Source organism: Polyodon spathula, chromosome 23 (genome assembly GCF_017654505.1).
Source record: "Polyodon spathula isolate WHYD16114869_AA chromosome 23, ASM1765450v1, whole genome shotgun sequence".
NCBI classification, from domain to species: Eukaryota; Metazoa; Chordata; class Actinopteri; order Acipenseriformes; family Polyodontidae; genus Polyodon; species Polyodon spathula.
The window spans coordinates 13475121-13502090 of record NC_054556.1 but is presented as its reverse complement, the minus strand read 5'-3'; the positions used below and the strand labels follow the sequence as shown (position 1 = coordinate 13502090).

The 26970-nt window shown below is 44.5% G+C and overlaps 1 protein-coding gene across 1 annotated transcript in view; it reads left to right on the top strand.

The window, feature by feature from the left end:
* The first annotated feature begins 8449 nt into the window (after positions 1–8449).
* abhd6a (abhydrolase domain containing 6, acylglycerol lipase a) overlaps positions 8450–26970 on the top strand; it is a 28767-nt gene continuing 10246 nt past the window's right edge. The window contains exons 1-2 of the mRNA XM_041224281.1: positions 8450–8618; positions 23551–23689. Of these exons, the coding sequence (XP_041080215.1) occupies positions 23571–23689 (119 nt within the window). The 5' untranslated portion in view covers positions 8450–8618; positions 23551–23570. The remainder of the gene's footprint in view (positions 8619–23550; positions 23690–26970) is intronic.

Here is a 26970-nt window from a genome sequence, read left to right as displayed (position 1 = left end):
GGCGCAAACACAACATAGCGTATCACCCAAAGAACACCATCCGGGATGACCTTCGTATGCACAGTCCAGTACATGTTGTGAACCAACGAGACTGTTGCATGATCTTGGTTAGTGGTTTGTAAATAACTTCTTTCATTTCTTTGAGTACTATTGGGAGGATCTCATCCGGCCCAGGGGATTTGTTTATTTTAAGAGCTCGTAGTCCCTTTAACACTTCTGCCTCAGTTATGCTCAAGTTATTTAAAACTGGATAGGAACAGGGTGACATGTGGGGTGTGTTATCCGTATCCTCCTTTGTAAAAACTTGTGAAAAGTAATCATTTAATATATTTTCTAATTAGATCTCTTCATCTATGATTTTGGCATTTGTATCTCTTAGACATTTAAGCTCCTCTTTGAATGTTCTCTTGCTGTTATAATATTGGAAACACTTTTTGGAATTGGTTTTAGCCCCCTTGGCAATGTTCATTTCTATCTCTCTCTTGGCCTTTCTAACTTCCTATGAACTGGATGGTTGCAGGGTGTGACGTCAGACCAGAAATCCAAACACACTCAAGTACTGATGGGTGAAACTGAGACGCAGTGGTACTCAGCTTATTATTAATGAAGGAAAATAAAAGGTTTTAACAAAAGCAATACTCTAGAAACAAAAGGGCACAACAAAACAGAACACAAAACACTAAACAAGTATATTCGAATTAGAGCAATTGTTTTCTGTTGATTTAGACTGTCTCATCTCGCCTCTGACAGACTCCTCTCCCCCAAGTGCAGCCAAATGGCAGATCTTTTATAATTTGTGACCGAGGGACTAACCAACTATCAATTATTATATTATCCCTCAGTCACGTATTCTCACAAGGTTTTTAAAATAATTATAAATACAAAACAATACTATGGCGGACGGCGTGTAGCTTGCCTGGCCAAACAATACATAAAATACAAAATAATAATAAACAAAGGGGCGGGACACTCCGCCACACTTCCTTTTTGACTTGCGTTTGCAGTTCCGAGTACTCTTTCTGTGTACTTTGTTTTTGAACCCTTTTAAACGCTCTGTAAAGTGCATTTTTTCGCTGAATATTTTTTTTAATTGCTCTATTAAACCATTTTAGCCATTTTCTTTTAAATTTAGATTTGCCTACTATGTAATTATTTTGTACCTTTAATACTACATTTTAAAAAAAAACAGTCATAATTTGTCTGCTGCTACACATGCTCTGCAACACATGCACTGCAACACACGCACTGTAACAAACACTGCAACACACGCACTGCAACACACTAACACATGCATTGCAACACACACTGTAACACATGTACTGTACTGCAACACACCCACTGCAACACACACATTGTAACACACCCACTGCAACACACGCATTGTAACACACCCACTGCAACACATGCACGGTAACACACCCACTGCAACACATGCACGGTAACACACCCATTGCAACACACACTGTAACACACCCACTGTAACACACGCACTGTAACACACCCATTGCAACATATACACTGTAACACACCCACTGCAACACACCTGGAAGAAATCTGTAATACAATTTTTTTTATTATTCTGCATATTCTGCATATTCCCTCCAGTGCAGTTTGCAGCTTGTTCAGAATACCATCACTAGAATTCTGACTAAAACCATGAAAAGTGAACACATTACCTACCCATTTTGGTCTCTTTACACTGGCTCCCTGTGCAATATAGAATTGATTTTAAGATTTTGCTGTTAACTTAAAAGGCCCTGAATGGATTAGCACCTAGTTATTTGCAGGAGTTACTGACCCTGTATCTTCCAAACCGCACTCTGAGATCACAGGATGCAGGGCTGCTGGTTATTCCTAGGGTCAACAAAAGCAACACAGGTGGGAGGGCTTTTTGTTGTAGAGCGCTGAAATTATGGAATTATTCGTTTGTCAGGGAAGCTGGGACTGTTACAGTTTTCAAGTCAAGCCAAAAAACGCACTTTTATAAAATGGCTTTCTTATCTTAGTGGGTTTTAATGTAACTTTAACATTGCTGCTTTTGTATTATGTGTATACTGTTATTTAAATCTGTTATTTAAATGGTCTGGCTGTGGCAGTTGTATATGTGACATGCTGTACAAATGTATTGTGGTTTGTTCTTTTTTTCTGCTATGTACTGTACAGTGCTTTACGATATTTTTGTATAAAAAGCGCTATATAAATGCAATAAATATATAATATAAATGAAGTTTACAAAATAGATATTCCCATTATTTTTAATTTAATTTCCGTTTGGCTTCTGCTCGCTGGTGGGAGAGCCGTCTCGCTGTACGCTAGTAGTTTCCATAACAGCGAATTATGCTTCCATTCATTTTTCTTTGATCTCGTTAACATGCATTTTGATTAACGAGTTCCCCTTATTTAGTCATTGAGACAGGAAGTGATGTACGTGTGACCTGTGACAATTAAGCTTTTTAACGAGAAATGCATTAATTAATACTGACCTCATCCATTAAAAAGACTCAATTTCAAAGCATTAACGGAGGCGTTGATTTAATTAACACCCGACTAGTTTGAAACGCAATACATGTATTCCACGCAAGTTTGCAGTTGGCATTCGCAAACAAACTTTGTTTGCAGGGTGTCGAAAATTGAAAAGCACTTTTAGCTTAAATCATTTGCACATTGACACATACTGACATGAACTTGTGCAAAACCCCTAAAACACGTGCTTGTTCATGGCTTGTGGCATAAAGATAAAAAGAACAGTAAGTAAAATGGCTAAGAAGTAGTTCATTCTGGTGCAGACAAGGTGAATATAAGTTTAATAGTAACTGAGCCATGACAACTTCGGAGCTTTCTGGGCTTAGGGTTACGCACCACCCAGGCGTGCATTTTACAACATTTCTGCTACATGTGTGTTTTACCTGGAAACGATGACAGATTCAACAGAGTTAAATCAACCAGCTTTATTTTTATTCATCCAACCCATGCAGCTGCAGAGCAAGTCAAGGATTCCTCACACAGTCTGGACTGGAGAGACGAGCACACACCAAACGATACACACATGCACACTATACGGTGACACATCACACTTAACCCAGACAGGACAGGACGGTGGTACACATATGGGGAAACAATAACTCAAGGGTTAACGTCCGGAACAGAACAGTCCTTTGGAGCCGATAGGCAAGGGGACACACTGCTTGTATGCTACAATATATTTCATGGGAACCGCACTGCCTGTTGTGGTCTATACCAAATTCTTATTATGTACGGTAACGAAATCATATTTTATGTATTTTTGTATTTATTGTAAATATTATGTATTTAATCACACGCAGATCAATGTGATGTTAAGCATCCAGAGACGATAAATAACAAAAGCAATACAAGTATAAACATTACGGTTAAATGCCAATAAAAAACGCAAACATGTGTTTCTGTTTTTACCTTTGACTCTTAATCACTAAGCTTAACTGTCACGCTACTCGTTTACAACTACAGTGGGGGGGGGGTGGGGGGGGGGGTGGGGGGGGGGAGGAGGGGGGGGGGGGGGGGGGGGGGGGGGGGGGGGGGGGGAGAGGGGTGGAGAGGGGGGGGGGGGGGGTGGGGGACACCACAAGTTCAGGTTGAAGGATCCTCAGATCTAAAATGCTGTAGAACCACCCACACCACCCCATTGATGCCCACTTTTCCAAGCGGACTGTACCTCCAACGTGGTGCTCGCCAACCACCCCCCCACCCACTTGGCAAACCCGGGGGTCAATGCCGCCTGCGCGTGATGTTATTTACTCAAATATGAAGTAGAGCACACATCAGCTCAGTCCTGTACGGGACTATTTACATCACGTGGGTATGTTCGCTCTCTCTGACAAAGTAGAATGTACACATCAGTACTAAACACTGCATTTCTAGTAAGACAGTGGAAATATTTTAAGCAACTAATGTATGTCAAAGAAACAATTAAAGGAAGGTTGGTGCTTCACTTAAACCCGGACATTAGGGCATCGGTCTTGCTGATCCCTGCCACCTGGACATTGATGCCATTTTCCAGACTGTCCCGGTCAAACCCAGACAGGTGGCAATCCTACTGGCAATGCTGCTGCGGTTTTATTTACTAAATAAGTATTGTTACGTTAATGACATTACAGTCACGCTGTTGACAGCTTGTTACAGTAATGACACTTGACACTGTGATTTTAAATAAATATTATAAAAAAATAAATCATTTACAATGACACTGCACAGATTCCAAAACAGTTTTTTATTGGAAATTGTAAAACTTTAAAACACATGATGTCCTGATGAGTAACACAGAGGAGCTGCACTCTCACCTGTTTAAGAAATCAACCAGTGTACAAAGTATGCCTTTCACACACAGACGAGTGCACTGTATGTTTATATGACCCATAAAAAAATTAAATAAAATAACCGTAAAGACACAGCATCCATTATTTTCAAACACGTTACTGACTGTGACTAACTCTGCTGCTCATCAATATAGCATTGCTAAGTACCCACCCCCAGCCTGTGACACCAAATACATCAAGACAACCCATTGAGGAGAGGGGGAATTAAACTGATTTAGTGATCTTATTGTATTTGTTTTTATTTATTTGTTATTTATTTTACCCCTACGTGTACTCCACATGAAATTACCATTTCTGGGACATGCTTTAAACAAGCAAAATTCCCAAATGAAAGGAAACATCAGCTTCAGGCAGTAAGAACATTAAATCACTGAAAAGTATTGACAGTGTCGACCTGAAAAAAGAAACAAGGGCCAGGGGTCACAAATGGAGATTAGATAAAGGGGCATTCAGAACAGAAAATAGGAGGCACTTTTTTATACAGAAAATTGAGGGAGTCTGGAACCAACTCCCCAGTAATGTTGTTGAAGCTGACACCCTGGGATCCTTCAAGAAGCTGCTTGATGAGATTCTGGGATCAATAAGCTACTAAAATTTCTTATATTCTTATGTTCATATGATAAATTCAATGTACTATCGATCACTCCATATGTGAAAGAACATGTTTGGATAGGATTCTTCAGTGTGATGCCAGTTACCATGGTGCTAAACACCACTGGAGCGATGCTTTGCACATAATGTACATTCCTTGCTTCCATTTTTAGTTTCCTCCGGGCCTGCGCATAATAAACCTAACAAACGATTTTCAGACTCTAAGTGTTTTTTTTAAAGAACTGTTTGAACTACTAACCATGTGGCCTTGTTGGAAATTATGCAATCTCTTTTCATGATCACATGATCAGTGGTGTGGCCTAAGGCAGTGGTTTTCAACCTGTGGTACATGTACCTTTACTGGTACGTGGCAGGCTTGCCACTGGTACGCACTGACAGTTTGTTATGACAAGGTAATTCCTCAAAATACAACGGTCCCTGAGACGTACCATCATAATGTATCAATCTGTTTGTACCACTGAATCACAGAGAAATTAGAAATTATTTTGTCGGTGTGTATATAAGAAAATGCACATCACATTTTAATAAACTGAAGTGAGAGAAGAATGGTAACAATTTTATCGAATACAAATGTTTGTAAGTGTCAGAGGTATCTCTTTACACCAGCAGAATATGGAACCCCAGTTTCTTGAAAAAGTGTAAAAAAGTAGCTTAAAATGAACAGCTGCATGTAAGAAATGTAGAACAAGAACAACAAGAACAGCAACAACTAAAAATGCACTTCAGTTGTGTGTGTGTGTCGCACACGTGCCATTAACACAACGCCCTGGAAACTTCAAATAAAGAATTTCATTAAGAAGGGCTGGAATGCAACAAAAAACACAAGAACTAAACAGGCAAGTAAGTGAAAAGGTTACCGAACCAAGCTGAAAAAAGTTATAATTGTGAAGACCAATATACCAACGTTATCTCTCACCAGTCAAATCAGAGTGCTAAATAAAGTTCCCTTTCAATTCGAAGATGGCCACCAAACATCGTTTATAGGATATACGCCTACCTATTGGTAGGTGTCACTGAGCTCTTACAATCAAAGCTGCCGATAGGCCCCCCTTCCCTTGATGACCTCCTCGGCCCCGCCTACTGAGGGAATAAAACTGTCACGCAGGGAAGGATCGACCTCTTTTCGCTTCTCAAGTTGGTATGGTAAGACCATCTGTGTTGCATTGAGCCCTTTTTATTACTAAAAAATGCTGCGTTGAGCTTGCTGCTAGTTCCCTTGCACATCGTACTGAAAGCTGGCTTGCTGCTTTCACAGAATCAGTAGCTGCTAAATCGTAGCCCTTTTTTCTCTCATATACTGCCTTCAGCACCTGCCCGCTTGCGTTGCAGGCTGCTTGTCTTTTCTGTTTGTCGTCTGTGAGTCGACTGCCTGTGCAGTATTTAAAGGAGTGAGTGTGTGTCTTTCACCCCTTTTTACTTGGGACAGAGCTGTTACTCCACAGGGGCTAGGCCTGCCTTGTCCCTGTTGTCGAGTTAATCCAGCAGCTGCCTTCGGGCCGTCGGTCAGGGCCTTGTTGTTTTGATTGTGCTGCGCGTCCCCGTCTAGCTGCAGCGCTGCTGCTTATAGCTCGAACCAGTCGTGTATTTCTCACTGGAGCCAGCCCCGTTGTTGAGTTGAGAAATCTCTTGCTGGCTGCGTTGGCCCACCACCACGTGTGTTGGGCCTCACAATCGAACAGACAGTGTGCTCTCCCCTATCTGTACTGTACTGTATTATTGTATTGTGTATTTTGCTGTATTGTGGTCAATCGCCCGTCACAGCTTCGGCCCTTGTGTCCCCCTGTTGTACGCTACACGTGTGGCTCCGCCCTCACTCCCGGTGCCTCTGAGAGTCACTGTACTGCCCCCTGTTCTCCCTGTGGGAGAACAGGGCGAGCAGGAAGACTTGGCATTATGTTCTGACGAGGACGTGCTTTCCATTGCGGCCTCGTGGGGGGAGTCCGCCTTTCCAGCGGAGAAGGAGATTGAGGTGGAGCCTGAGTTCCCGACCGAAGCGGTCCCTAGTTCTGAGGTGTCTTCGGTTACTAGTGCACCAACGCTGTCAGCGTCAGGGCAACAGCTCCGTTTTTCAGCCACATGATGTGGCTCCTCGGCCTCAGCCCTTCCCTGTCTTCCCAGACTTTGTGGTGGAGGTGCGCTCCTCTTGGGACCTCCCAGCCACAGCACTTAGTCAGTTGAGGCACGGTTCTCAACTGGCCTCATTGGAAGGGGTGGAGAAGGTTCCACCGGTGGGATGTTTGCCCAAGGACCCTAACACTGAGCATGGGAGCTGTAGCATGCTATCAGATCAGGAGTCACTAACACTGAGCATGGGAGCTACAGCATGCTGTCAGATCAGGATTCCACTAACACTGAGCATGAGAGCTGTAGCATGCTGTCAGATCAGGACTCCCCTAACACTGAGCATGGGAGCTGCATCATGCTGTCAGATCAGGATTCCACTAACACTGAACATGGGAACAAGTGAGTACAGACACAACAAACCTGATTGTAAGGGTAGGTCTCAGCTTTACAACAGCAGTTTAAGATTGCACATAGGTACACCTGGTAGTCCCTGCTGGAAACATTGGTACTGGAGATGAAAATGTTGAAAACCACTAGCCTAAGGCATGTTTTCACTAGTGGGCAATGTTACAGTAATGACACTGAAAACTGGGGACATGTTTTGAATTGCCTTTTACTTAAAAAAAATAGAACACATATTTTAAAATAATAATTGAACATTATACCATAATACAACATTTATTTTTTAAAAACAATATTGTCATGTTTTAAATGATTCCATACGATTTTAAGATCTGGAAGTGGGAACACTGCACCCTTACATGTTAATTTGCATACAAAGAATTATGTATATGTGCTGAATGCTAATGAAAACAGCTGAAGACAAAACCTTTTTTAAAAAATATTGAAACACTTTCCTTTCAGGAGGGGCCTCAATTCGCCCCATTTCTGTAGAATGACCCAAATACAATCTCAGTGAAACAATGCAAACACGTGCCGGCTTTCCCTTTAAAGCTGCAAACGTTTAAACTAATCCCCAATACCCTGGACTAGAATACACGTGACCACATACATATCACGTTAAATAAGGAAGGGGCGCGAGTAGAGGTGTCATACCCCTCATATACATGGGAGTAGTCATACTAAAAATAAACTCTTATTATCATATAATAGACGTATACTCAACACGACTCGAGATCTCTGCAGAATAAATTATTTTTTTCTATGGTTAAATATCGTGACTTTCTTCGTATGCATCGGGACGCGGGACAATTGCTAAGGCATTGGGACTGTCCCGACAAAATAGGGACTGTTGGCAGTGTATGAGATTGCACTTTCAAATTTACATATATTAAACTGTACAGTATCACATCCACCCCATTTTATATTCACTGTCACAAAGGAACGTTGTTACTTAGGCGCCCGAGTTTCTGTCGGCAAAGTCAATCGCTCTCGCTGCCCTTTTCCCCCCATCCCTTTAAAAGTGCAGCAGCAAAGCGAACGCGCTGCTGCTGCACAATCGGGTTTGAATTGGCACCCTGTCAACATGCTTTTGTGATCGTCACTGCAGTTTGAGATTTTCACTTGAATTAAAGCAGCACTCGAATGTGTAGCAAATTGACTGGAGCATCGAAATAGCATAACAACGAGGTAAGCAACATGAGACATGTATGAAGAACGTATTAAAGAGCTGTGCAGGTATACTGTACACAGTACAGTACATCCGTGACAGTACAGTAATGCCGGAACCTTGTGTGCACTTACATCAGGGATACAGCAGCTAAAACAATGAAGGATATTACTTTTATAACTTTTGTTCACTTTGTTTTTTATTTATTTATTTATTTATTTATTTATTTTTATTTATTTATTTATTTGTTTGTTTGTTTGTATGCTACGAAGGTCGTGCATTTTCACAATGGGCCAGCGGCATCCCAGAAAAATATGTTATATACAAATAATTTTGAAATAATTTCTATTTCTGTAGAATGTGTAAAACGCTCTAGAATCTTTATAAATCCTGTTTGTAAGAGATTGCAATTACTGTACACTGTTCCTGGCGTTTGCAGTGCAGACAAGATAAATTGACAAGAAAATCATTCTGCACCCTCCCACCCTCCGGCAAAATATTAAAGAAATAAGACCATAAAACACTTACCCATGAATATTGCACATTTAACCCAGGTGTGACCTGCTTATCCTGCATAACAATATCCTGATTATACCATAAAACATGTACCCATGAATATTGCACATTGAACCCATGTGTGTCCTGCTTATCCTACACTAGCAATACTGATTATGTAACCATATTTGTTTTTTATAGGTAAAGGACTGCAAACCAAAAAAACCCCACAGTACTTAGATTTGGAGTGGGACCAAGTTCAGGCAGTGAATGTGCTTTTTAGTTTTGCGTTCTGCCTAATGATGCTAACACACAGTCAGCCAGGAGGAGCAGAGACAGGCTGTTTAAAATAACATAACTTAACCATGTCTGTTTGCTGGGGGCAGGCCCCTCTGCAGAGGAAACACACACAGGCTTTACAATGACCTGTAACTGTGCTGTCAGGAACTGCTCACATCTCTCACACCCCCTCTGCTCTCATTATCACACCTCTCACACCCTCTGCTCTCATTATCACACCTCTTACACCCTCCTCTGCTCTCATTATTACACCTCTCACACCCCTCTGCTCTCATTATCACACCTTCCACACCCTCTGCTCTCATTATCACACCTCTTACACCCTCCTCTGCTCTCATTATTACACCTCACACACCCTCTGCTCTCATTATCACACCTCTCACACCCTCTGCTCTCATTATCACACCTCTTACACCCTCCTCTGCTCTCATTCTCACACCTCTCACACCCTCCTCTGCTCTCATTATCATACCTCTCACACCCGCATCTGCTCTCATTATCACACCTCTCACACCCTCCTCTGCTCTCATTATCACACCTCTCACACCCTCCTCTGCTCTCATTATCATACCTCTCACACCCTCATCTGCTCTCATTATCACACCTCTCACACCCTCCTCTGCTCTCATTATCACACCTCTCACACCCTCCTCTGCTCTCATTATCACACCTCTCACACCCTCCTCTGCTCTCATTATCATACCTCTCACACCCTCCTCTGCTCTCATTATCACACCTCTCACACCCTCTCTGCTCTCATTATCACACCTCTCACACCCTCCTCTGCTCTCATTATCATACCTCTTACACCCTCCTCTGCTCTCATTATCACACCTCTCACACCCTCATCTGCTCTCATTATCACACCTCTCACACCCTCTCTGCTCTCATTATCACACCTCTCACACCCTCCTCTGCTCTCATTATCACACCTCTCACACCCTCTGCTCTCATTATCACACCTCTTACACCCTCCTCTGCTCTCATTATTACACCTCTCTCACCCTCCTCTGCTCTCATTATCACACATATCACACCCCCTCTGCTCTCAATATCACACCTCTCACACCCCCCTCTGCTGTCAATATCACACCTCTCACCCCCCACTGCTCTCAATATCACACCTCTCACATCCCCCTCTGCTCTCAATATCACACCTCTCACACCCCTCTGCTCTCAATATCACACCTCTCACCCCACTCTGCTCTCAATATCACACCTCTCACACCCCACTGCTCTCAATATCACACCTCTCACATCCCCCTCTGCTCTCAATATCACACCTCTCACACCCCTCTGCTCTCAATATCACACCTCTCACCCCACTCTGCTCTCAATATCACACCTCTCACACCCCTCTGCTCTCATTATCACACCTCTCACACCCCCTCTGCTCTCAATGTCACACCTCTCACATCCCCCTCTGCTCTCAATATCACACCTCTCACCCCCTCTGCTCTCATTCACACCCTCCCCTCTGCTCTCATTATCACATCTCTCACACCCCCCTCTGTTCTCATTATCACATCCTCCCCTCTGCTCTCATTATCACACCACTCACACCCCCCCTGTGTTCTCATTATCACACCGCTCACTGAATCACAGAGACGGGCTGTTTAAAATAACAGCAACTTAACCATTCCTTCAACAATCAAATGGCTAGAATCATAGAGAGGGACTGTTTAAAATAAAATAGCAACTTAACCATTCCATCAACGCTCTTGTGGCTAGAATCACAAAGAGGGGCTGTTTAAAAGGGGAGGCATTAGTTAGCTCTTCCAACACTGCAGACTTGTAAAGAGGTCTAGGAAGAATAACTCTACCATTCCCAGTCCAGGGTGTGCCCTCATATCATTCTTGTATTGTTATTTCCATAAAGACTGCACAACTATTTACCAGGTAGAGTTACAGTGGGGCTGTCTTTGTATGCACAGTTATTTGTACTGATGAAGTTAAATGATTTTTGTTAATGATTTTTCCAGTTATTTATATGAGTCCTTGCTAGACCTCCCACTGTCTGCCAGTAGCCTTTTGTGTCACCGCAGATCAATACCTGGTCTAGTTATAGAATACAATGCATGTGTGAATATTGAGAATCCAATCGCAAACACACTGGAATGTAGCAGCACACTGTATACCGTTAAGGAAGATGCTGACTGCATTGTATTTACCGTTATTTTCACTTGCCTTTTCAAAGCAACACGTGTTGTGACACCTGTCACACACAATGAGTACACTATGTAACACAATTTTTGTTCCTGGGTAGTAAGTGTTATTTCCTAATTGCTTATGCCTCAAAAGTATAGAAAATGGCTATTATTCCCCACAAACTTTGCAAAGAGACACATTTGCCCATTTTCCCATTGGAAATAGTGATATTTTGAAATATCACTGTCCTGGTCACAAAAGCAAAGTTTGTGGGGAATAATAGCCATTTTCTATACTTTTGAGGCATAAGCAATTAGGAAATAACACTTACTACCCAGGAACAAAAAAAATAAATAAATAAATTGTTACACGGTGGTATTAATTGATTGGCGTCCGTAGAAGTGCACCACTTTTAGCCTGGCCAGGCCTTCAAAATTTGGTCCTAGAATAAAAAACTACAGTTTCCCTTTTAAGTGCTGGTTTTAGGAAACGTCGCCCCTTAAATATGTTGGGGGACCTTGACCTTTTTAAATCCTGCACTAATGCACTGTGGGACGGAACAGAGTTCCTTCTGTTTTGTTTGCCTCTGGATATTTGTAAAGTGTTCAGGTTTGCATCTGGATATTTGTAAAGTGTTCAGGTTTGCAGCTGGATATTTGTAAAGTGTTCAGGTTTGCTGTGGGACATTTGTAAAGTGTTCAGACTTGTCACAGGATATTTGCAAAGTGTTAAGATTTGCTGTGGGACATTTGTAAAGTGTTCAGGCTTGTCACAGGATATTTGTAAAGTGTTCAGGTTTGCTGAGCAGATTTTATTTTCATGTAGAACTGCATTAGGTTAAAAAGTTCAGTACGTTTGACTAGCATTTGTTTTGTTAGTACAGTTTTCATTTTTTTCTTCTACTAAACAACACGTATTTTGACCTTGCTGTTTCCCTGGAAGAAGCCCTTATGTGTGATTCTTCCAGAAAGGGCTGGTGATTGCAGTTTGTGCGCATGCGGTCTGTGGAGAGGGCAGACACCCAACACATCTTCACTTATGAGGCAGATTTTTTCAGACCCTGTTGAGATGCTGTGACGGGGGTGCAACGGGTCACAGCTGTGGTCGATCCTTCCTATCGCTGGTGGCGTTGCACAAAATGGGACGAGACCGGCGAAAAGGTAAAGGTCGAACCGTCCGGGAATTCCAGAAAGATCGCTCGCTCCGCCCGAACGCGGAAGTCCGAGGCCGCCGCGCCGCGTACCCCAGTCAGAGTTACTATGTACGCCAATTGGGTACAGCGGCGACCGGGGCCGAGGCTAAGGGAGGGGTTGAACAGTATTTAAAGGACAGTACGATCTGAGCTCGGTTGCTCAGTCCTGGGGAACAGCGAAAGGAGACGTGTTGTAGAATTGGTTATTGTATATAATAGTGTGTTGTATTTCAGAGACTGGAGACGGTGTTTTAGATTGTTACCCTGAAGAACGACCGGGACCTCGCTGCTAAAATCCTACCCAGGACTGGGAGACCCCTAGAGACCAGCGCGTGTGCGCCAGAAAAACCACTATCTATTTTTTTTAAAAATCTTTTATTGTGTGCGGGACTTTGTTAGTTGTACCTTTTTATTTTCACCTCCACCTTTATCATTGTTAATATTGGTGGGGGAATTTATTTAGATTTTTTTTATTTCATTACTTTTGTTTTATTTTCTTTTGATTGGAATACTGGTTGGTGGCCATCTATGGCCAGACAAATAAAAACCCTGCTGCGGGGAAAACTATTCAAGCCTCCTGTGTACTTTTTGCCAGTCCCATCATTACCACAATTTGACTCAGCCCACTAACCTCCTACAAGTGGTGTCAGAGTGGGATGAGTCTGGACTGGCAAGGACTCAAGTCTCTCCTAGAGGATCTGGAGAGACACCGGGATGGAGTGGAGCGTCGACGTGAGGAACGAGATGCCCAGAGGGAGCCTGAACGAGCGGCATGTATGCAGGCGATGGCGGACAAAATGGTTACCCTCTGCCAGACGGTACAGACCATGGTCCTGGCCCAGGCCCAACAAGCCGCCAAAGCATCAGCCCCGATGGAGGCAGGAGTTACCCCGTCCCAAGATCAGGCTACAAAAGATGACGTCGGAGGACGACCCGGAGGCATTCCTGACCAAGTTCGAGCGGGTCGCCGAAGCGTCATCCTGGCCAGCTGATCACTGGGCGCTACACCTGGGTCCCTGCCTCACTGGGGAAGCCCAGGTTGCCTACCAGGCCATGGGTAACGAGGAGGCCCGGGACTACGATAAAGTAAAAACAGCCCTTCTTCGCCGCCTGAACTTGACACCAGAATCGCACTGCCGGAAGTTCTGGGCATATGTGCTTCCTCCTGGTGCCCGGCCGAGGCCTGTGAGGACGCTGCGGAACGACGGGAACCCCGGAACCCGTCTCCGCCCACCCGGACCCGAGCCCAGACGACACCGCACACGACAGCAGTGAGGCCCCCGACTTCCACCGACCCTCCGGGCGCTTTGCCTCCAAAGTGGAGGACGAAGTTAGCCCCCAGCTGGGCCACAGCAAATCCAGGAAGCCCCTTTTATGGTGGACCCAGAAACAAGCAGTCGTCTCCTGCAACGTCCACCACCCCGGTCTGCTTCCGATGCCACGAACTGGGCCACTTGGCTCGGGTGTGTCCTGCCGCCAAGGAGTGTGATGTGGTCTCTCGCTTCCTAACACCGGCAGAGGGTAAGTACCGGGGAAGGGGTCGGGAGGAACCTTGTCTTGTCCCTGTTCAGATAGAGACTGTGAATACCCACGCTTTAGTGGACTCGGGGTGTAACCACACCATTGTATCGGGAGCTCTCTTGGAAGGTGTGGCTTGCCGGCCTCAGGGAGCTGTGGCAATCTTGTGTATCCACGGGGACAGCAAGACTTACCCTACCACTAAAGTTAGATTTTCCATGAAAGGTCGGACATGCCGTGTAGCTGTGGCTGTCGCAAGGTGGGTTCCATACCCTATAGTATTGGGTCGGGACTGGCCATTTTACCATGAATTACGCCCAGTACCGACCCCATCCTCAACTGAAAAGAGGGAAACAGCAACGGGAAGAGAGATTGGCGAAATCTTCCCGTTGAAAGCAGATCTGTTTACCACCAAGTTTCGGCCCCGGAAAACAAAACGAGAGCGGAGGGCTGAGAAGCTTGAGTGGGCAGTAGCAAGACAAGGATTGGTGGGAGAGTGTTCTGAACCGACCAAACGAAAGAAGGGGGTGGGAGTTCAGTATGATCCACGGGAACTGGCCACTGAGGCCCCAAGGGCAGATGCTACGCCACCACCGCTCGAAATACCTTCGACCTGGGACCGGGATGTGGACCTTGAGTGGGAGCAGAATAATGATCCCACTCTGGTACATGCCCTGGAGCGAGTCTGGTCGATCAAGGGGAAGGAAGTTGAAGGCATCGGGCCGCTTGTTTTTCCCCATTTTATTGTGTCCAGGCGACTACTATATAGAGTATTCCAAAACCTTTTCGCGCTGAGATATTGCGTTTAGCACACAATCTCCCTTTTTCCAGCCATCTGGGTCGAGAAAAGACCTTGGAATGAATACTGGCCCGATTTTACTGGCTGGGACTGCGTGGTGATGTGGCGAAATATGTAGCGGGGTGTCCCGAATGCCAGCGAGTAGCGCCGGCCACAGTGCGCCCTGCTCCACTGGTTCCTCTGCCCCTGGTTGGTACCCCCTTTGAGCGCATTGTGATGGACATTATAGGACCGCTGCTGCCGGCCGACTCGGGATATACGCACATATTGGCAGTGGTGGACTACGCAACACAATATCCCAAGGCGGTGCCGCTGCGCTCTACTAATGTCGTAAACATTGCCCGGGAATTGGTTCACATTATGGCTAGAGTAAGGATTCCCAAAGAGATCTTAACGGACCAAGGGACTAACTTTATGGCGGACACCCTACAAGAGGTCTACAAAATGCTCAACATCCGCTCCATCTGCACGTCAGTTTACCATCCACAGACAGACGGATTAGTGGAACGATTTAATCAGACCGTAAAACAGATGCTGAAGCGTTTTGTAGATCAAGAACAAAAACATTGGGCAAAGCTCCTCCCCTTTCTCATGTTTGCAGTGAGAGAAGTGCCCCAGAGCTCTACGGGGTTCTCCCCGTTTGAGCTATTGTACGGGAGGCAGCCACGGGTATTCTCGACCTGGTACGAGAGAGCTGGGAGGAGCGAGAATTCGATAATAAAAACGTGGCTAAATATGTCCTTCTCCTGCGGGACCGTTTGGAACAAATCGGACGATTAGCCCAGGAGAATCTACGAAACGCCCAGCAAGAGCAGATGCAGCATTATAATAAACGAGCAAGGCTTCGAACTTTTCGGCCAGGTGACCGGGTACTGTTACTCCTTCCCTCCACCGAATTGAAGCTGTATGCAAAGTGGCAAGGCCCTTATGAGGTGGTTCGGGCGGTAGTGAAGTGAATTATGAAATTCGGCAACCAGACCACTGAAAGCCCCTACAAATTTATCATGTTAATTTGTTAAAACCCTGACAGGAGCAAGAGGCTCTATTTATTACGCAAGATAGCGTAAGCAAGGACTTTGGACCAGAAATAGGGGCTCCAGAATCCACAGCTTCGATTAAGGTGGGGGACCAGCTACTTCCCCGCCAAAAACAAGAGCTGGAACAGTTAGTGGCGGATGTTTGGGGATGTTTTTTCGGAGGTGCCTGGCTGAACCGACGTCATCCAACATGCCATTAACACTCTGCCAGGTGTAGAAGTTCGGCAGCGTCCCTATCATGTCCCGATAAGTCAACGAGAGGTCTTGCGCTGGGAAGTAGAGAGTATGCTCGAATTGGGGGTCATAGAACCTTCACAGAGCGAGTGGTGCAGTCCTGTAGTAATGTTACCTAAGAAGGACGGTACTACTTGCTTCTATGTTGACTTCCGCAAGGTAAACGCGGTCTCCAAATTCGATGCATACCCGATGCCCAGAGTGGACGAACTCCTTGACCGGCTGGGGGACGCAAGGTATCTGTCAACTCTGGACCTGACAAAAGGATATTGGCAGATTCCCCTAACCCCCAGCTTGTGGGAGAAAACGGCATTCTCCACCCTAGATGGGTTATTTCAGTTTCAAACCATGCCCTTTGGGTTGCATGGAGCCCCAGCTACCTTTCAGAGAATGATGGACAGGATATTAGCCCCACATCATCGGTATGCAGCCGCATATATTGATGATGTAGTTATTTTTAGCTATACCTGGAAAGAGCACTTGGATCAATTAGCGGCCGTTCTTCAATCTCTGAGGGAGGCTGGGCTAACAGTCAAGTTGGGGAAATGCACGTTTAGGCAGCAAGAGACTCAGTACTTAGGGTTCATTATGGGTAACGGGTGAGTGAAATCAGTCGCTTCCAAGGTCCAGGCCTTGGTCATTGTTGGGACTGGCGGGCTATTATCGCCGATTCGATTCGCCGAGTTTTCCACCATTGCCGGACCCCTCACTGACCTTATGAAAAAAGGCTCCCCAAATTCAGTACAATGGACAGAACCATGTCAAAAGGCGTTTGATCGTAACAAAAGCGCTCTCTCCCAAGCTCCAGCCCTAGTGTCACCTGACTTCAGCAAAGAGTTCATCCTCCAGACCGATGCCTCAGACGTTGGTCTGGGGGCTGTTCTGTCTCAGGAGATCGATGGAGTCAAACACTCAGTCCTATATCTTAGTAAAAAAATGGCTCCTCGAGAACGAAACTATTCAGTAATAGAAAAATAATGTCTCGCCATCAAATGGACTATGAATTCCCTTAGATATCTCCTGGGACGACCATTCACTCTCGTCACAGACCACGCCCCTCTTAAGTGGTTAAGCACGATGAGGGACACGAATGCCCAGATTACTCGGTGGAGTCTGGCGCTGCAACCCTTCCAATATACTATCAGACATCGTGCGGGTAAGGAACATCAAAATGCTGATTTCTTTTCAAGGGAAGGGAGGTCAATTGGGGAGGTAGGCCGAGTGGGCCTACGGCTCCACTCTGAGGGGGGGAATATGTGACGGGGGTGCAACGGGTCGGAGCTGTGGTCGATCCTCCTGATCGCTGGTGGCGTTGCATAAAACGGGACAAGACCGGCGAAAGGACAAAGGTCGAACCGTCCGGGAATTCCAGAAAGATCGCTCGCTCAGCCCGAACGCGGAAGTCCGCGGCCGCCGTGCCACGTACCCCAGTCAGAGTTACTATGTACGCCGATTGGGTACAGCGGCGACCAGGGCCGAGGCTAAGGGCGGGGTCGGGCAGTATTTAAAGGATGGTACGATCTGAGCTCGGTTGCTCAGTCCTGGGACACAGCGAAAGGAGACGTGTTGTAGAATTGGTTATTGTGTATAATAGTGTGTTGTATTTCAGAGACTGGAGACAGTGTTTTAGATTGTTACCCGGAAGAACGATCGGGACCTCGCCGCTAAAATCCTACCCAGGACTGGGAGACCCCTAGAGACCAGCGCGGGAGTGCCAGAGAAACCACTATCTATTTTTTTTTTGTACCTTTTTATTTTCACCTCCTCCTTTATCATTGTTGATATTGGTGGGGGGATTTATTTTGATTATTTTTATTTCATTACTTTTGTGTTATTTCCTTTTGATTGGAATACTGGTTGGTGGCCATCTACGGCCAGACAAATAAAAACCCTGCTGCGGGGAAAACTATTCAAGCCTCCTGCGTACTTTTTGCCAGTCCCATCATTACCACCATTTGACTCAGCCCACTAACCTCCTACAGATGCTTATAAATGTTGCTTGTTTTTGCATTTTCTTTTGTCGCCGTTGCCCCACGGAACAATGTTGGCCAACAAAATGTCTGTGTGGCAGGTGGATTTTTCCATCCACTAGCCATGGTGAAAATGGAAAAAGCCTATAGGTCACACTGGTGTATAAGTCACTACCCCCTTTTTTAAGACCCACTAAAAATACCTAGAAAAAAGATTTATACAAAGGTTTTTACAGTACTTTTTTAATTTCTGAGCTTAGACCTGAAGAGAAGTTACTAAGCTCAGGCTCTTGTAATACCACATTATTTATTTGTTTTTTGGAACCCAGTAGCATAACTTCTGTTATCCAGCACTTAATATCTGCTGGACAAGCCGTAAGCAGCCCCCAGCACAAGTATATCCAGGCTTTACAGACCAATAAAGCTGTGTATTGCCCGCATCACAATGGTAATTCACTCCATACCTATGGATAACGTCACCCAGAGGAAACATATATACTGAGAACAACAGTGCACCCAAGATAGAGCCCTGTGGGACCCCATATAGGACATCACACCTTTCAGATATGTCCTCCCCATAAGAGACTGACTGGAATCTGTCTGCAAGGTATGACTTAAACCATAAAATATCTGTGTCAGACAGTCTCACGGTGTATTCAGGGAGGTTTAGTAGAGTGGAGTGGTCTGTAGTGTTGAATGCAGCACTTAGATCTAAGAGAACTAATACTGAAGCATAGCCCAAGTCAGAGCTGAAGAGCAGCTTGTTAACAGCTCTTACAAGGGCTGTTTTGGTTTTTTGGAATTTCTCTCTGACTCTGTTTAGAGTGATATATTTACCTAGTTGGGTTGCAACCACCCTTTCTAAAATTGTCTAAAAAAGGTAGATTGGAAATTGGCCTATAGTTAGTAAGGCCTTGAGGATCCAGGTTGTGTGTGTGTGTATATATATATATATATATATATACACACACACACATATCTATATATAATATACATTTTTTTTTATTTTTTATTGGCGCTCGGCCAATTGTGCACCGTCCCCTGGGAGCTCCCGTCTGCAGTCTGCAGTGGGATAGCCTGAACTTGCACCGATAATCGCCAGGCTGTAGGGTGTATTCTGCAATCCACATGGAGTGTCTTTATCAGATGCGCCACTCGGGAGTTCCCCTAGGTTATCTTTTTAAGAACTGGTTTTACCACAGCTACCTTAAGTGCCAGTGGAACTGTGCCCGACGAAAGCGAGCTATTTACAATGTTTAAAATGTGGTTGCTAACAGTATTAAAAATATCTTTTAAGAGTGAAGTAGGAATTGGTTCAAGGGAACAGGCAGTGGTTCTCATCTGCTTATCTATTGTTTCCAATTGTAATTGTAATTGTAATTGGAGAGAAGTCCTGCACACTCACTTGTATAAAAAGAAGATTCACAATTCAGTGTTGATTTGGAACTGGAGGACAACAACCGTTTCATAGATTGTGACTCCTTTATTTATTTTGTTCTTGATACTGCCTTAAAGGACCAGATTGTTTAAATTAATTAACAGCTTTATTAACACATTTTTTGTTTAAAACCAGAGCTTGACTCCAGCATCCTGCTTTTACCATCTTTACTTACCAACCGACCGCAGTGTTTGACCATAAATGCAATTCTTACAGCATAAAAAACCCCCTAAAATCAGGACAAGTAATATCATTATGTTTATAAAGATGATAAATAATCCTTGTTTAAGTAAACTGATCTTGTAGAAGTTCAAATTGTGTAGCTTGGTGAAACTGAATCCAACGCATTTTCAGATATCAGAAGTAAATTCAGAATATACTATTGCCAAGCCAAACAGACACGAACTCAGCTTGGCGACAAGCCAAAATGGAATCTAGACATGTTAAGGAACAAAATAATACCAAAAAACCTTTGTCTGATTGGGGGTGCAGCCAACTTGAAAATGTATGGTCTTGGCCCACGGAGTATTTAGGCAATCAGCTGAAACTGTCTTTAGGAAATAAATGGACTACATGTTGTAAGAATGCTAGCACTATGATAGTGTGAAATTGAACAGGACATTGCTTCTTTAAACTGTATAGCATAATGAAATTATGCCCCCGCCCTTCCCTTACTGTACATTGTTTCCTATCTAGTTAGTCCTACTAAGAATCACTACTTTACTACTTAACCCTCTCTGTGATGCATTATTGTAGAGACACCAGTACTGCTCAATGAGCATGTCCTTACCCCTCTCTGAGGAGACACCAGTCCTGCTCAGTGGGCATGTCCTTACTCCTGTCTGAGGAGACACCAGTCCTGCTCAGTGGGCATGTCCTTACCCCTCTCTGAGGAGACGCCAGTCCTGTGATTCCAGGCTAAAGTGAGATGTTGAGTATTTTGGACAAGGTGGTTCTATATCTGAGACCAGGCTTACCACTCTCTCGCTATATCCACTATCCAGTATGCGCATATTTTATATTTGAAAGCAGCAGGGCTGGGTCTCTGGCACAGCAGGCTAATTCTTTACCCTTTTATCGCTTCACCTGGAGAGACTTGGGTTCTAGCCTGGCTCCAGATGGTCATTCCGCCCCGAGTTCCTGCCAGCTCCTAAATTCAAAGGAAACAGACCTTTAGTGAAAACCTTGGAAAATGCTTAACTAGTTCAGCCATGGGACTCTTGACTTTTATTAACATGTGAAAAATAACAATGTGCCATCTGTTTACTCAACTATCTGTACTGAATATCTTACTTGTAAAAATGAGCAGACTTGTTGTGAAGATTGAATTGAAAAGGGTGCTACTGTAGCAAGCAGTTCCCTTTTTTTTTACCCCTGCAGAGGTCCTGTGTTCCTGGTACAGTAGGACAGCTCCAATTGTAACTCTGAGGGGTTTGTGTGGTACTGACGCAATTTGAGTTAGCAGCTGCATCCCTGCTCCCTGCTTAGGGACATGCCGACCCTCCTGTGTGCTGGGCTGCATTGTAACTGTGTCAGTTATTTTAGTTCACATACAGTGCAGACATTACACTATGTAACACAATTTTTGTTCCTGGGTAGTAAGTGTTATTTCCTAATTGCTTATGCCTCAAAAATATAGAAAATGGATATTATTCCCCACAAACTTTGCTTTTGTGACCAGGACAGTGATATTTTGAAATTTACCCGTTTCCAATGAGAAAACGGTCTTTTCGTTCACATAAAGTCAGAAAAAAAACAACATATGAATCCAAAGTAACATGTACTTATACTAAAGTAATACAAAAATGACTACAAAAGATTTAGAAGTGAGTAGTTTTTCGGGATTTACGATTATACTGTAAATCACTTTCACGAATCAGCCCCCAAATGTAGTCTCCCATCATGTTCTCATTATACTGTCCTTGGTAGCGGCGTTCAAAGTCCAGTATATCTGGTGGAAGCGCTCGCCTTGCTCCTCCGAGTATGCTCCCATGTTCTCCTTGAATTTATCAAGATGAGCATCAAGGATATGGACTTTGAGGGACATCCTACAGCCCATTGTGCCGTAGTTCTTCACCAGAGTCTCAACCAGCTCCACATAGTTTTCGGCCTTGTGATTGCCCAGGAAGCCCCGAACCACTGCGACAAAGCTGTTCCAAGCCTCTTTCTCCTTACTAGTGAGCTTCTTGGGGAATTCATTGCACTCCAGGATCTTCTTTATCTGTGGTCCGACGAAGACACCGGCTTTGACCTTTGCCTCAGACAGCTTAGGGAAGAAGTCTTGAAGGTACTTGAAGGCTGCCGACTCCTTATCTAGAGCTCTGACAAATTGTTTCATAAGGCCCAATTTGATGTGCAGTGGTGGCATCAGCACCTTCCGGGGGTCCACCAGTGACTCCCGCTTGACGTTGTTCCTCCCCACAGAGAACTCAATCCGCTGTGGCCAGTCCTGCCTGTGGTAGTGCACCTTGGTGTCCCTGCTGTCCCAAAGGCAAAGATAGCAGGGAAACTTGGTAAAACCACCTTGGAGACCCATCAGGAATGCCACCATTTTGAAGTCTCCTATGACCTCCCAGCCGTACTCATCATACTTCAAGGCGTCCAGCAAGGTCTTGATGCTGTTGTAATCCTCTTTGAGGTGCACCGAGTGAGCCAGGGGAAGAGACGGGTACTGTAAATTTACAGTATAATCGTAAATCTCGAAAAACTACTCACTTCTAAATCTTTTGTAGTCATTTTTATATTACTTTAGTATAAATACATGTTAATTTGGATTCACATGTTGTTTTTTTCTGACTTTATGTGAACAAAAAGACACAAAAGCTCCCGTTTTCTCATTGGAAATAGTGATATTTCAAAATATCACTGTCCTGGTCATAAAAGCAAAGTTTGTGGGGAATAATAGCCATTTTCTATACTTTTGAGGCATAAGCAATTAGGAAATAACACTTACTACCCAGGAACAAACAAAAAAAAAAAAAAAAAATTGTTACACAGTGTTATCGATAGTTGTTTGTGAACATACTTCCTCTTTGTAGTTGAAGGACCGGTAGCCCCTATAAGGAATTGAAAAAGCACCGACATTTAGCTAGAAAGAAGATGTTCTATTTCTATAGCAACCGCAAGCTGCTTCTGTGGCACTTCACAAGAAATGTCACCGACTTACTTTTTAGGGGAGGCTTGCAATTTAAATAGGTTGTTATGATTGGTCTCATTTTAATCTTCCAAGTTGTTGCTATCCACTAATATTGAATTAAGCTTCTGTGATTGGCTCGTAATAACTGTAGGTTATAAGATATATATTATGCTTCCTGGCAGTGGGTGGACAGAACATTGCTCGGTTTCCTAACACCTGCATGTGTTGAGATTGTTCTCGGGTTTGCAAACTATTAAACTTGTTTAGTCAAATTTGCTTGTCCTACTGAGTCTCTGTCTTACAGGATTTTAAAGTATAAACTTCTACCACATTGTATAGCTGCGATGTAGCATAACATGAACAGTATCAATACTATAATGTACCAGTATGTTGACTCACCCCTTAATGTAACATCACTTCAGCTGAATGTCATTTCTATGGTTTTGGTTCTTGGTGTGTGTTCCAGATGCACTGGACTGGATAATTGCAATTCCCCTCCCACTGCATAGACTGTATTGTCTTTACAGTGGGTGAACTGCTGTATTCTGTGATACTCTCGTTCCAGTAAAAACGAACCATTTCACTGTCAGAAAGTATCCATTTTACTTCCTGATCTGCTATGCCTTTCCCATTTGATACGCCCCATGGGGACGCTTTGTCTTCTGTCCTGTGTTTGCCCCTGCAGGTGTGACGCAGTGCAGGGAGATGGACGTGGACCTTGTGAACATGTTTCTCATCGCTGGCGGCACGCTGGCCATTCCCATCCTGGCATTTGTTGCCTCATTTCTGCTGTGGCCTGCGGCTCTCATCAAAGTGTATTATTGGTAAGGTCAATTGTGCTGCTAATTAAAGCGTGGTGTGATCTGTGTGTCTCTCCTTGTGGTGCCCGGCACTGCTGTGTGCAGTGGAGTCATTGGTGCTGCCCCTGACTCTCTCAGTATGGCCCATGTCTCTGCGCAGTTACACTCCTGCCCCCAGCATGAACCTTGTTAAGGAAGCCTAGCAGGAAATGGAATTAACAGACACAGCCGGGACTTTCTGTCCCTTCTGTGAGCTATGCCCCACTAGGTTTGAAGACCTGTGTTTGCATATTTAACAAGGCTGTGCCTAAAGCCTGTGTTTATAATATCCGCTTCTGGGGGCCGGAACCCGCTTTCTAAGTGAAGTAAGCATGAATTAGCTGGGTTCCTATGACCTGTAACACAGGAAGTTCAGTGGTGGTGGTTGGGACCAGATTAGCGACAAAAAAAGATCAACATCAAAACAATCATTGTTAAAAAAGCTACACTGGAGTGATGCTGTGAGCAGAGCCAGGAGTTTTATTAAGAGGCTACACTGGAGTGATGCTGTGAGCAGAGCCAGGAGTTTTATTAAGAGGCTACACTGGAGTGATGCTGTGAGCAGAGCCAGGAGTTTTATTAAGAGGCTACACTGGAGTGATGCTGTGAGCAGAGCCAGGAGTTTTATTAAGAGGCTACACTGGAGTGATGCTGTGAGCAGAGCCAGGAGTTTTATTAAGAGGCTACACTGGAGTGATGCTGTGAGCAGAGCCAGGAGCTTTGTTAAGAGGCTACACTAGAATGATGCTCTGAGCAGAGCCAGGAGTTTTATTAAGAGGCTACACTGGAGTGATGCTGTGAGCAGAGCCAGGAGTTTTATTAAGAGGCTACACTGGAGTGATGCTGTGAGCAGAGCCAGGAGTTTTATTAAGAGGCTACACTGGAGTGATGCTGTGAGCAGAGCCAGGAGTTTTATTAAGAGGCTACACTGGAGTGATGCTGTGAGCAGAGCCAGGAGTTTTATTAAGAGGCTACACTGGAGTGATGCTCTGAGCAGAGCCAGGAGTTTTATTAAGAGGCTACACTGGAGTGATGCTGTGAGCAGAGCCAGGAGCAAACATTAAGAGGCTACACTGGAGTGATGCTGGGAGCAGAGCCAGGAGCTTTGTTAAGAGGCTACAGCTAGGAGTGATGCTGTGAGCAGAGCCAGGAGTTTTATTAAGAGGCTACACTGGATTGATGCTGTGAGCAGAGCCAGGAGTTTTATTAAGATTCTACACTGGAAATGCTAGCAGAGCCAGGAGTTTTATTAAGAGGCTAGTGGAGTGATGCTGTTTTATTAGCCAGGAGTTTTATTAAGAGGCTACACTGGAGTGATGCTGTGAGCAGAGCCAGGAGGTCTATTAAGAGGCTAAGGTGCTATATGCTGTGAAAAGAGCCAAGTTCACACAAGAGGCTACACTGGAGCATCGATGGGTCCAAGTACACACCCTTTTATAAGAATTCAAAGTGCCTCGTGCTGCAATACATCGAGTATTTATTAAGAGGCTACACTTTTTTGATGCATTGAGCAGAGCCAGGAGTTTTATTAAGAAAATACACTGGAGTGATGCTTTGAGCAGAGCCAGGAGATTTGTTTGTAAGTGTTGCTACACTGGAGTACATGGCTGTGTGTGCAGAGCCAGGAGTTTTATTAAGAGTGCTACACTGGAGTGATGCTGAGAGCAGAGCCAGGAGCTTTATTAAGAGGCTACTGGTGTCATCGCTGGCCTTTCAGAGTCAGGAGTTATGACTCAAGATTTATGGATCTGAAGTGATGCTTGACAGCAGAGCCAGGAGGGTTGGGTTAAGATTTACACTTGGGTGGAGATGGTGAGCAGAGCCAGGAGTTTTGTTAAGAAATATACAGTGGAGTGATGCTGTGAGCAGAGCCAGGAGTTTTGTTAAGAGGCTACACTGGAGTGATGATGAGCAGGACAGGAGTTTTATTAAGGCCTGCTACACTGGAGTGATGCTCTGAGCAGAGCCAGGAGTTTTATTAAGACACTACACTGGAGTGATGCTCTGAGCAGAGCCAGGAGTTTTGGTAAGAGGCTACACTGGAGTGATGCTGTGAGCAGCAGGAGCTGGTATTAAGTGGCTCACTCGAGTGTGCTGTTTGTGCAGGAGCTGGTATTAAGAGTCTCCTGGAGTGATGCTGTTTGTGCAGGTGCTGGTATTAAGTGTCTCCTCGCTGTGCTGATTTGTGCAGAGCCAGGAGTATTAAGATGTCTACACTCGAGTGTGCTGTTTGCAGAGCAGGTGCTGGTATTAAGAGGCTACACTGGAGTGCTGTTTGTGCAGAGCCTGGTAGTTTTGTTCCTCGCTGTGCTGTTTGTGCAGGTGCTGGCATAACAGAGCCTCGCTGTGCTGTTTGTGCAGGTGCTGGTAGTGATGCTGTGAGCAGAGCCAGGCTGTTTGTGCAGAGGCTGGTATGATGTGAATCCTGCGCTGTGCTGTTTGTGCAGGAGCTGGCATTAAGAGTCTCCTCTGCTGTGCTGTTTGTGCAGGTGCTGGTAGGAAGAGTCTCCTCTGGAGTGATGTTCTGAGCAGGTGCTGGTAGGACGTGTCTACTCGCTGTGCTGGATTTGTGCAGGTGCTGGTATGGATGTGTCTCCTCGGTGCTGTTTGTGCAGGTGCTGGGATAACGTGTCTCCTCGTCAAACTGTTTGTGCAGGTGCTGGTAGCTAGTGTCTCCTTGCTGTGCTGTTTGTGCAGGTGCTGGTATACACAGGCCTCCTCGCTGTGCTGTTTGTGCAGGTGCTTAGGATATGTCTCCTTGCTATGCTGTTTGTGCAGGTGCTGGTATTATATAGTTTTATTATAATCTTTATTATGCTGTGTGTGTTATGATTTCTGTAAAACACCTTGGGGGTCTATGAGGTAAGGTGCTATATAAATGAAAATAAATAAGTTCACACAAAGGCATTCACATGGAGCATCGATGGGTCCAAGTACACACCCTTTTATAAGAATTCAAAGTGCCTCGTGCTGCAATACATCGTATATTTATAGAAATTCAGTTTTTTCGCTACATTTAAATGTATCTAGAAAAAATATCAAAAAAATATTTGTCAGGTTGTCTTTTTTCTGAATTCCTGTAGATTTGTTTGTTTTGTGTTGGTCTCTGGTCTACACACTGGCTGTGTGTGCAGTTTAAAGATCACTTTGTGTTATTGTGTTATCACATGATGGATACTGAGACCCTGAACAAGCTGGGTAATGTTGTCTGGTGTCATCGCTGGCCTTTCAGAGTCCTGACTTATGACTCAAGATTTATGGATCTG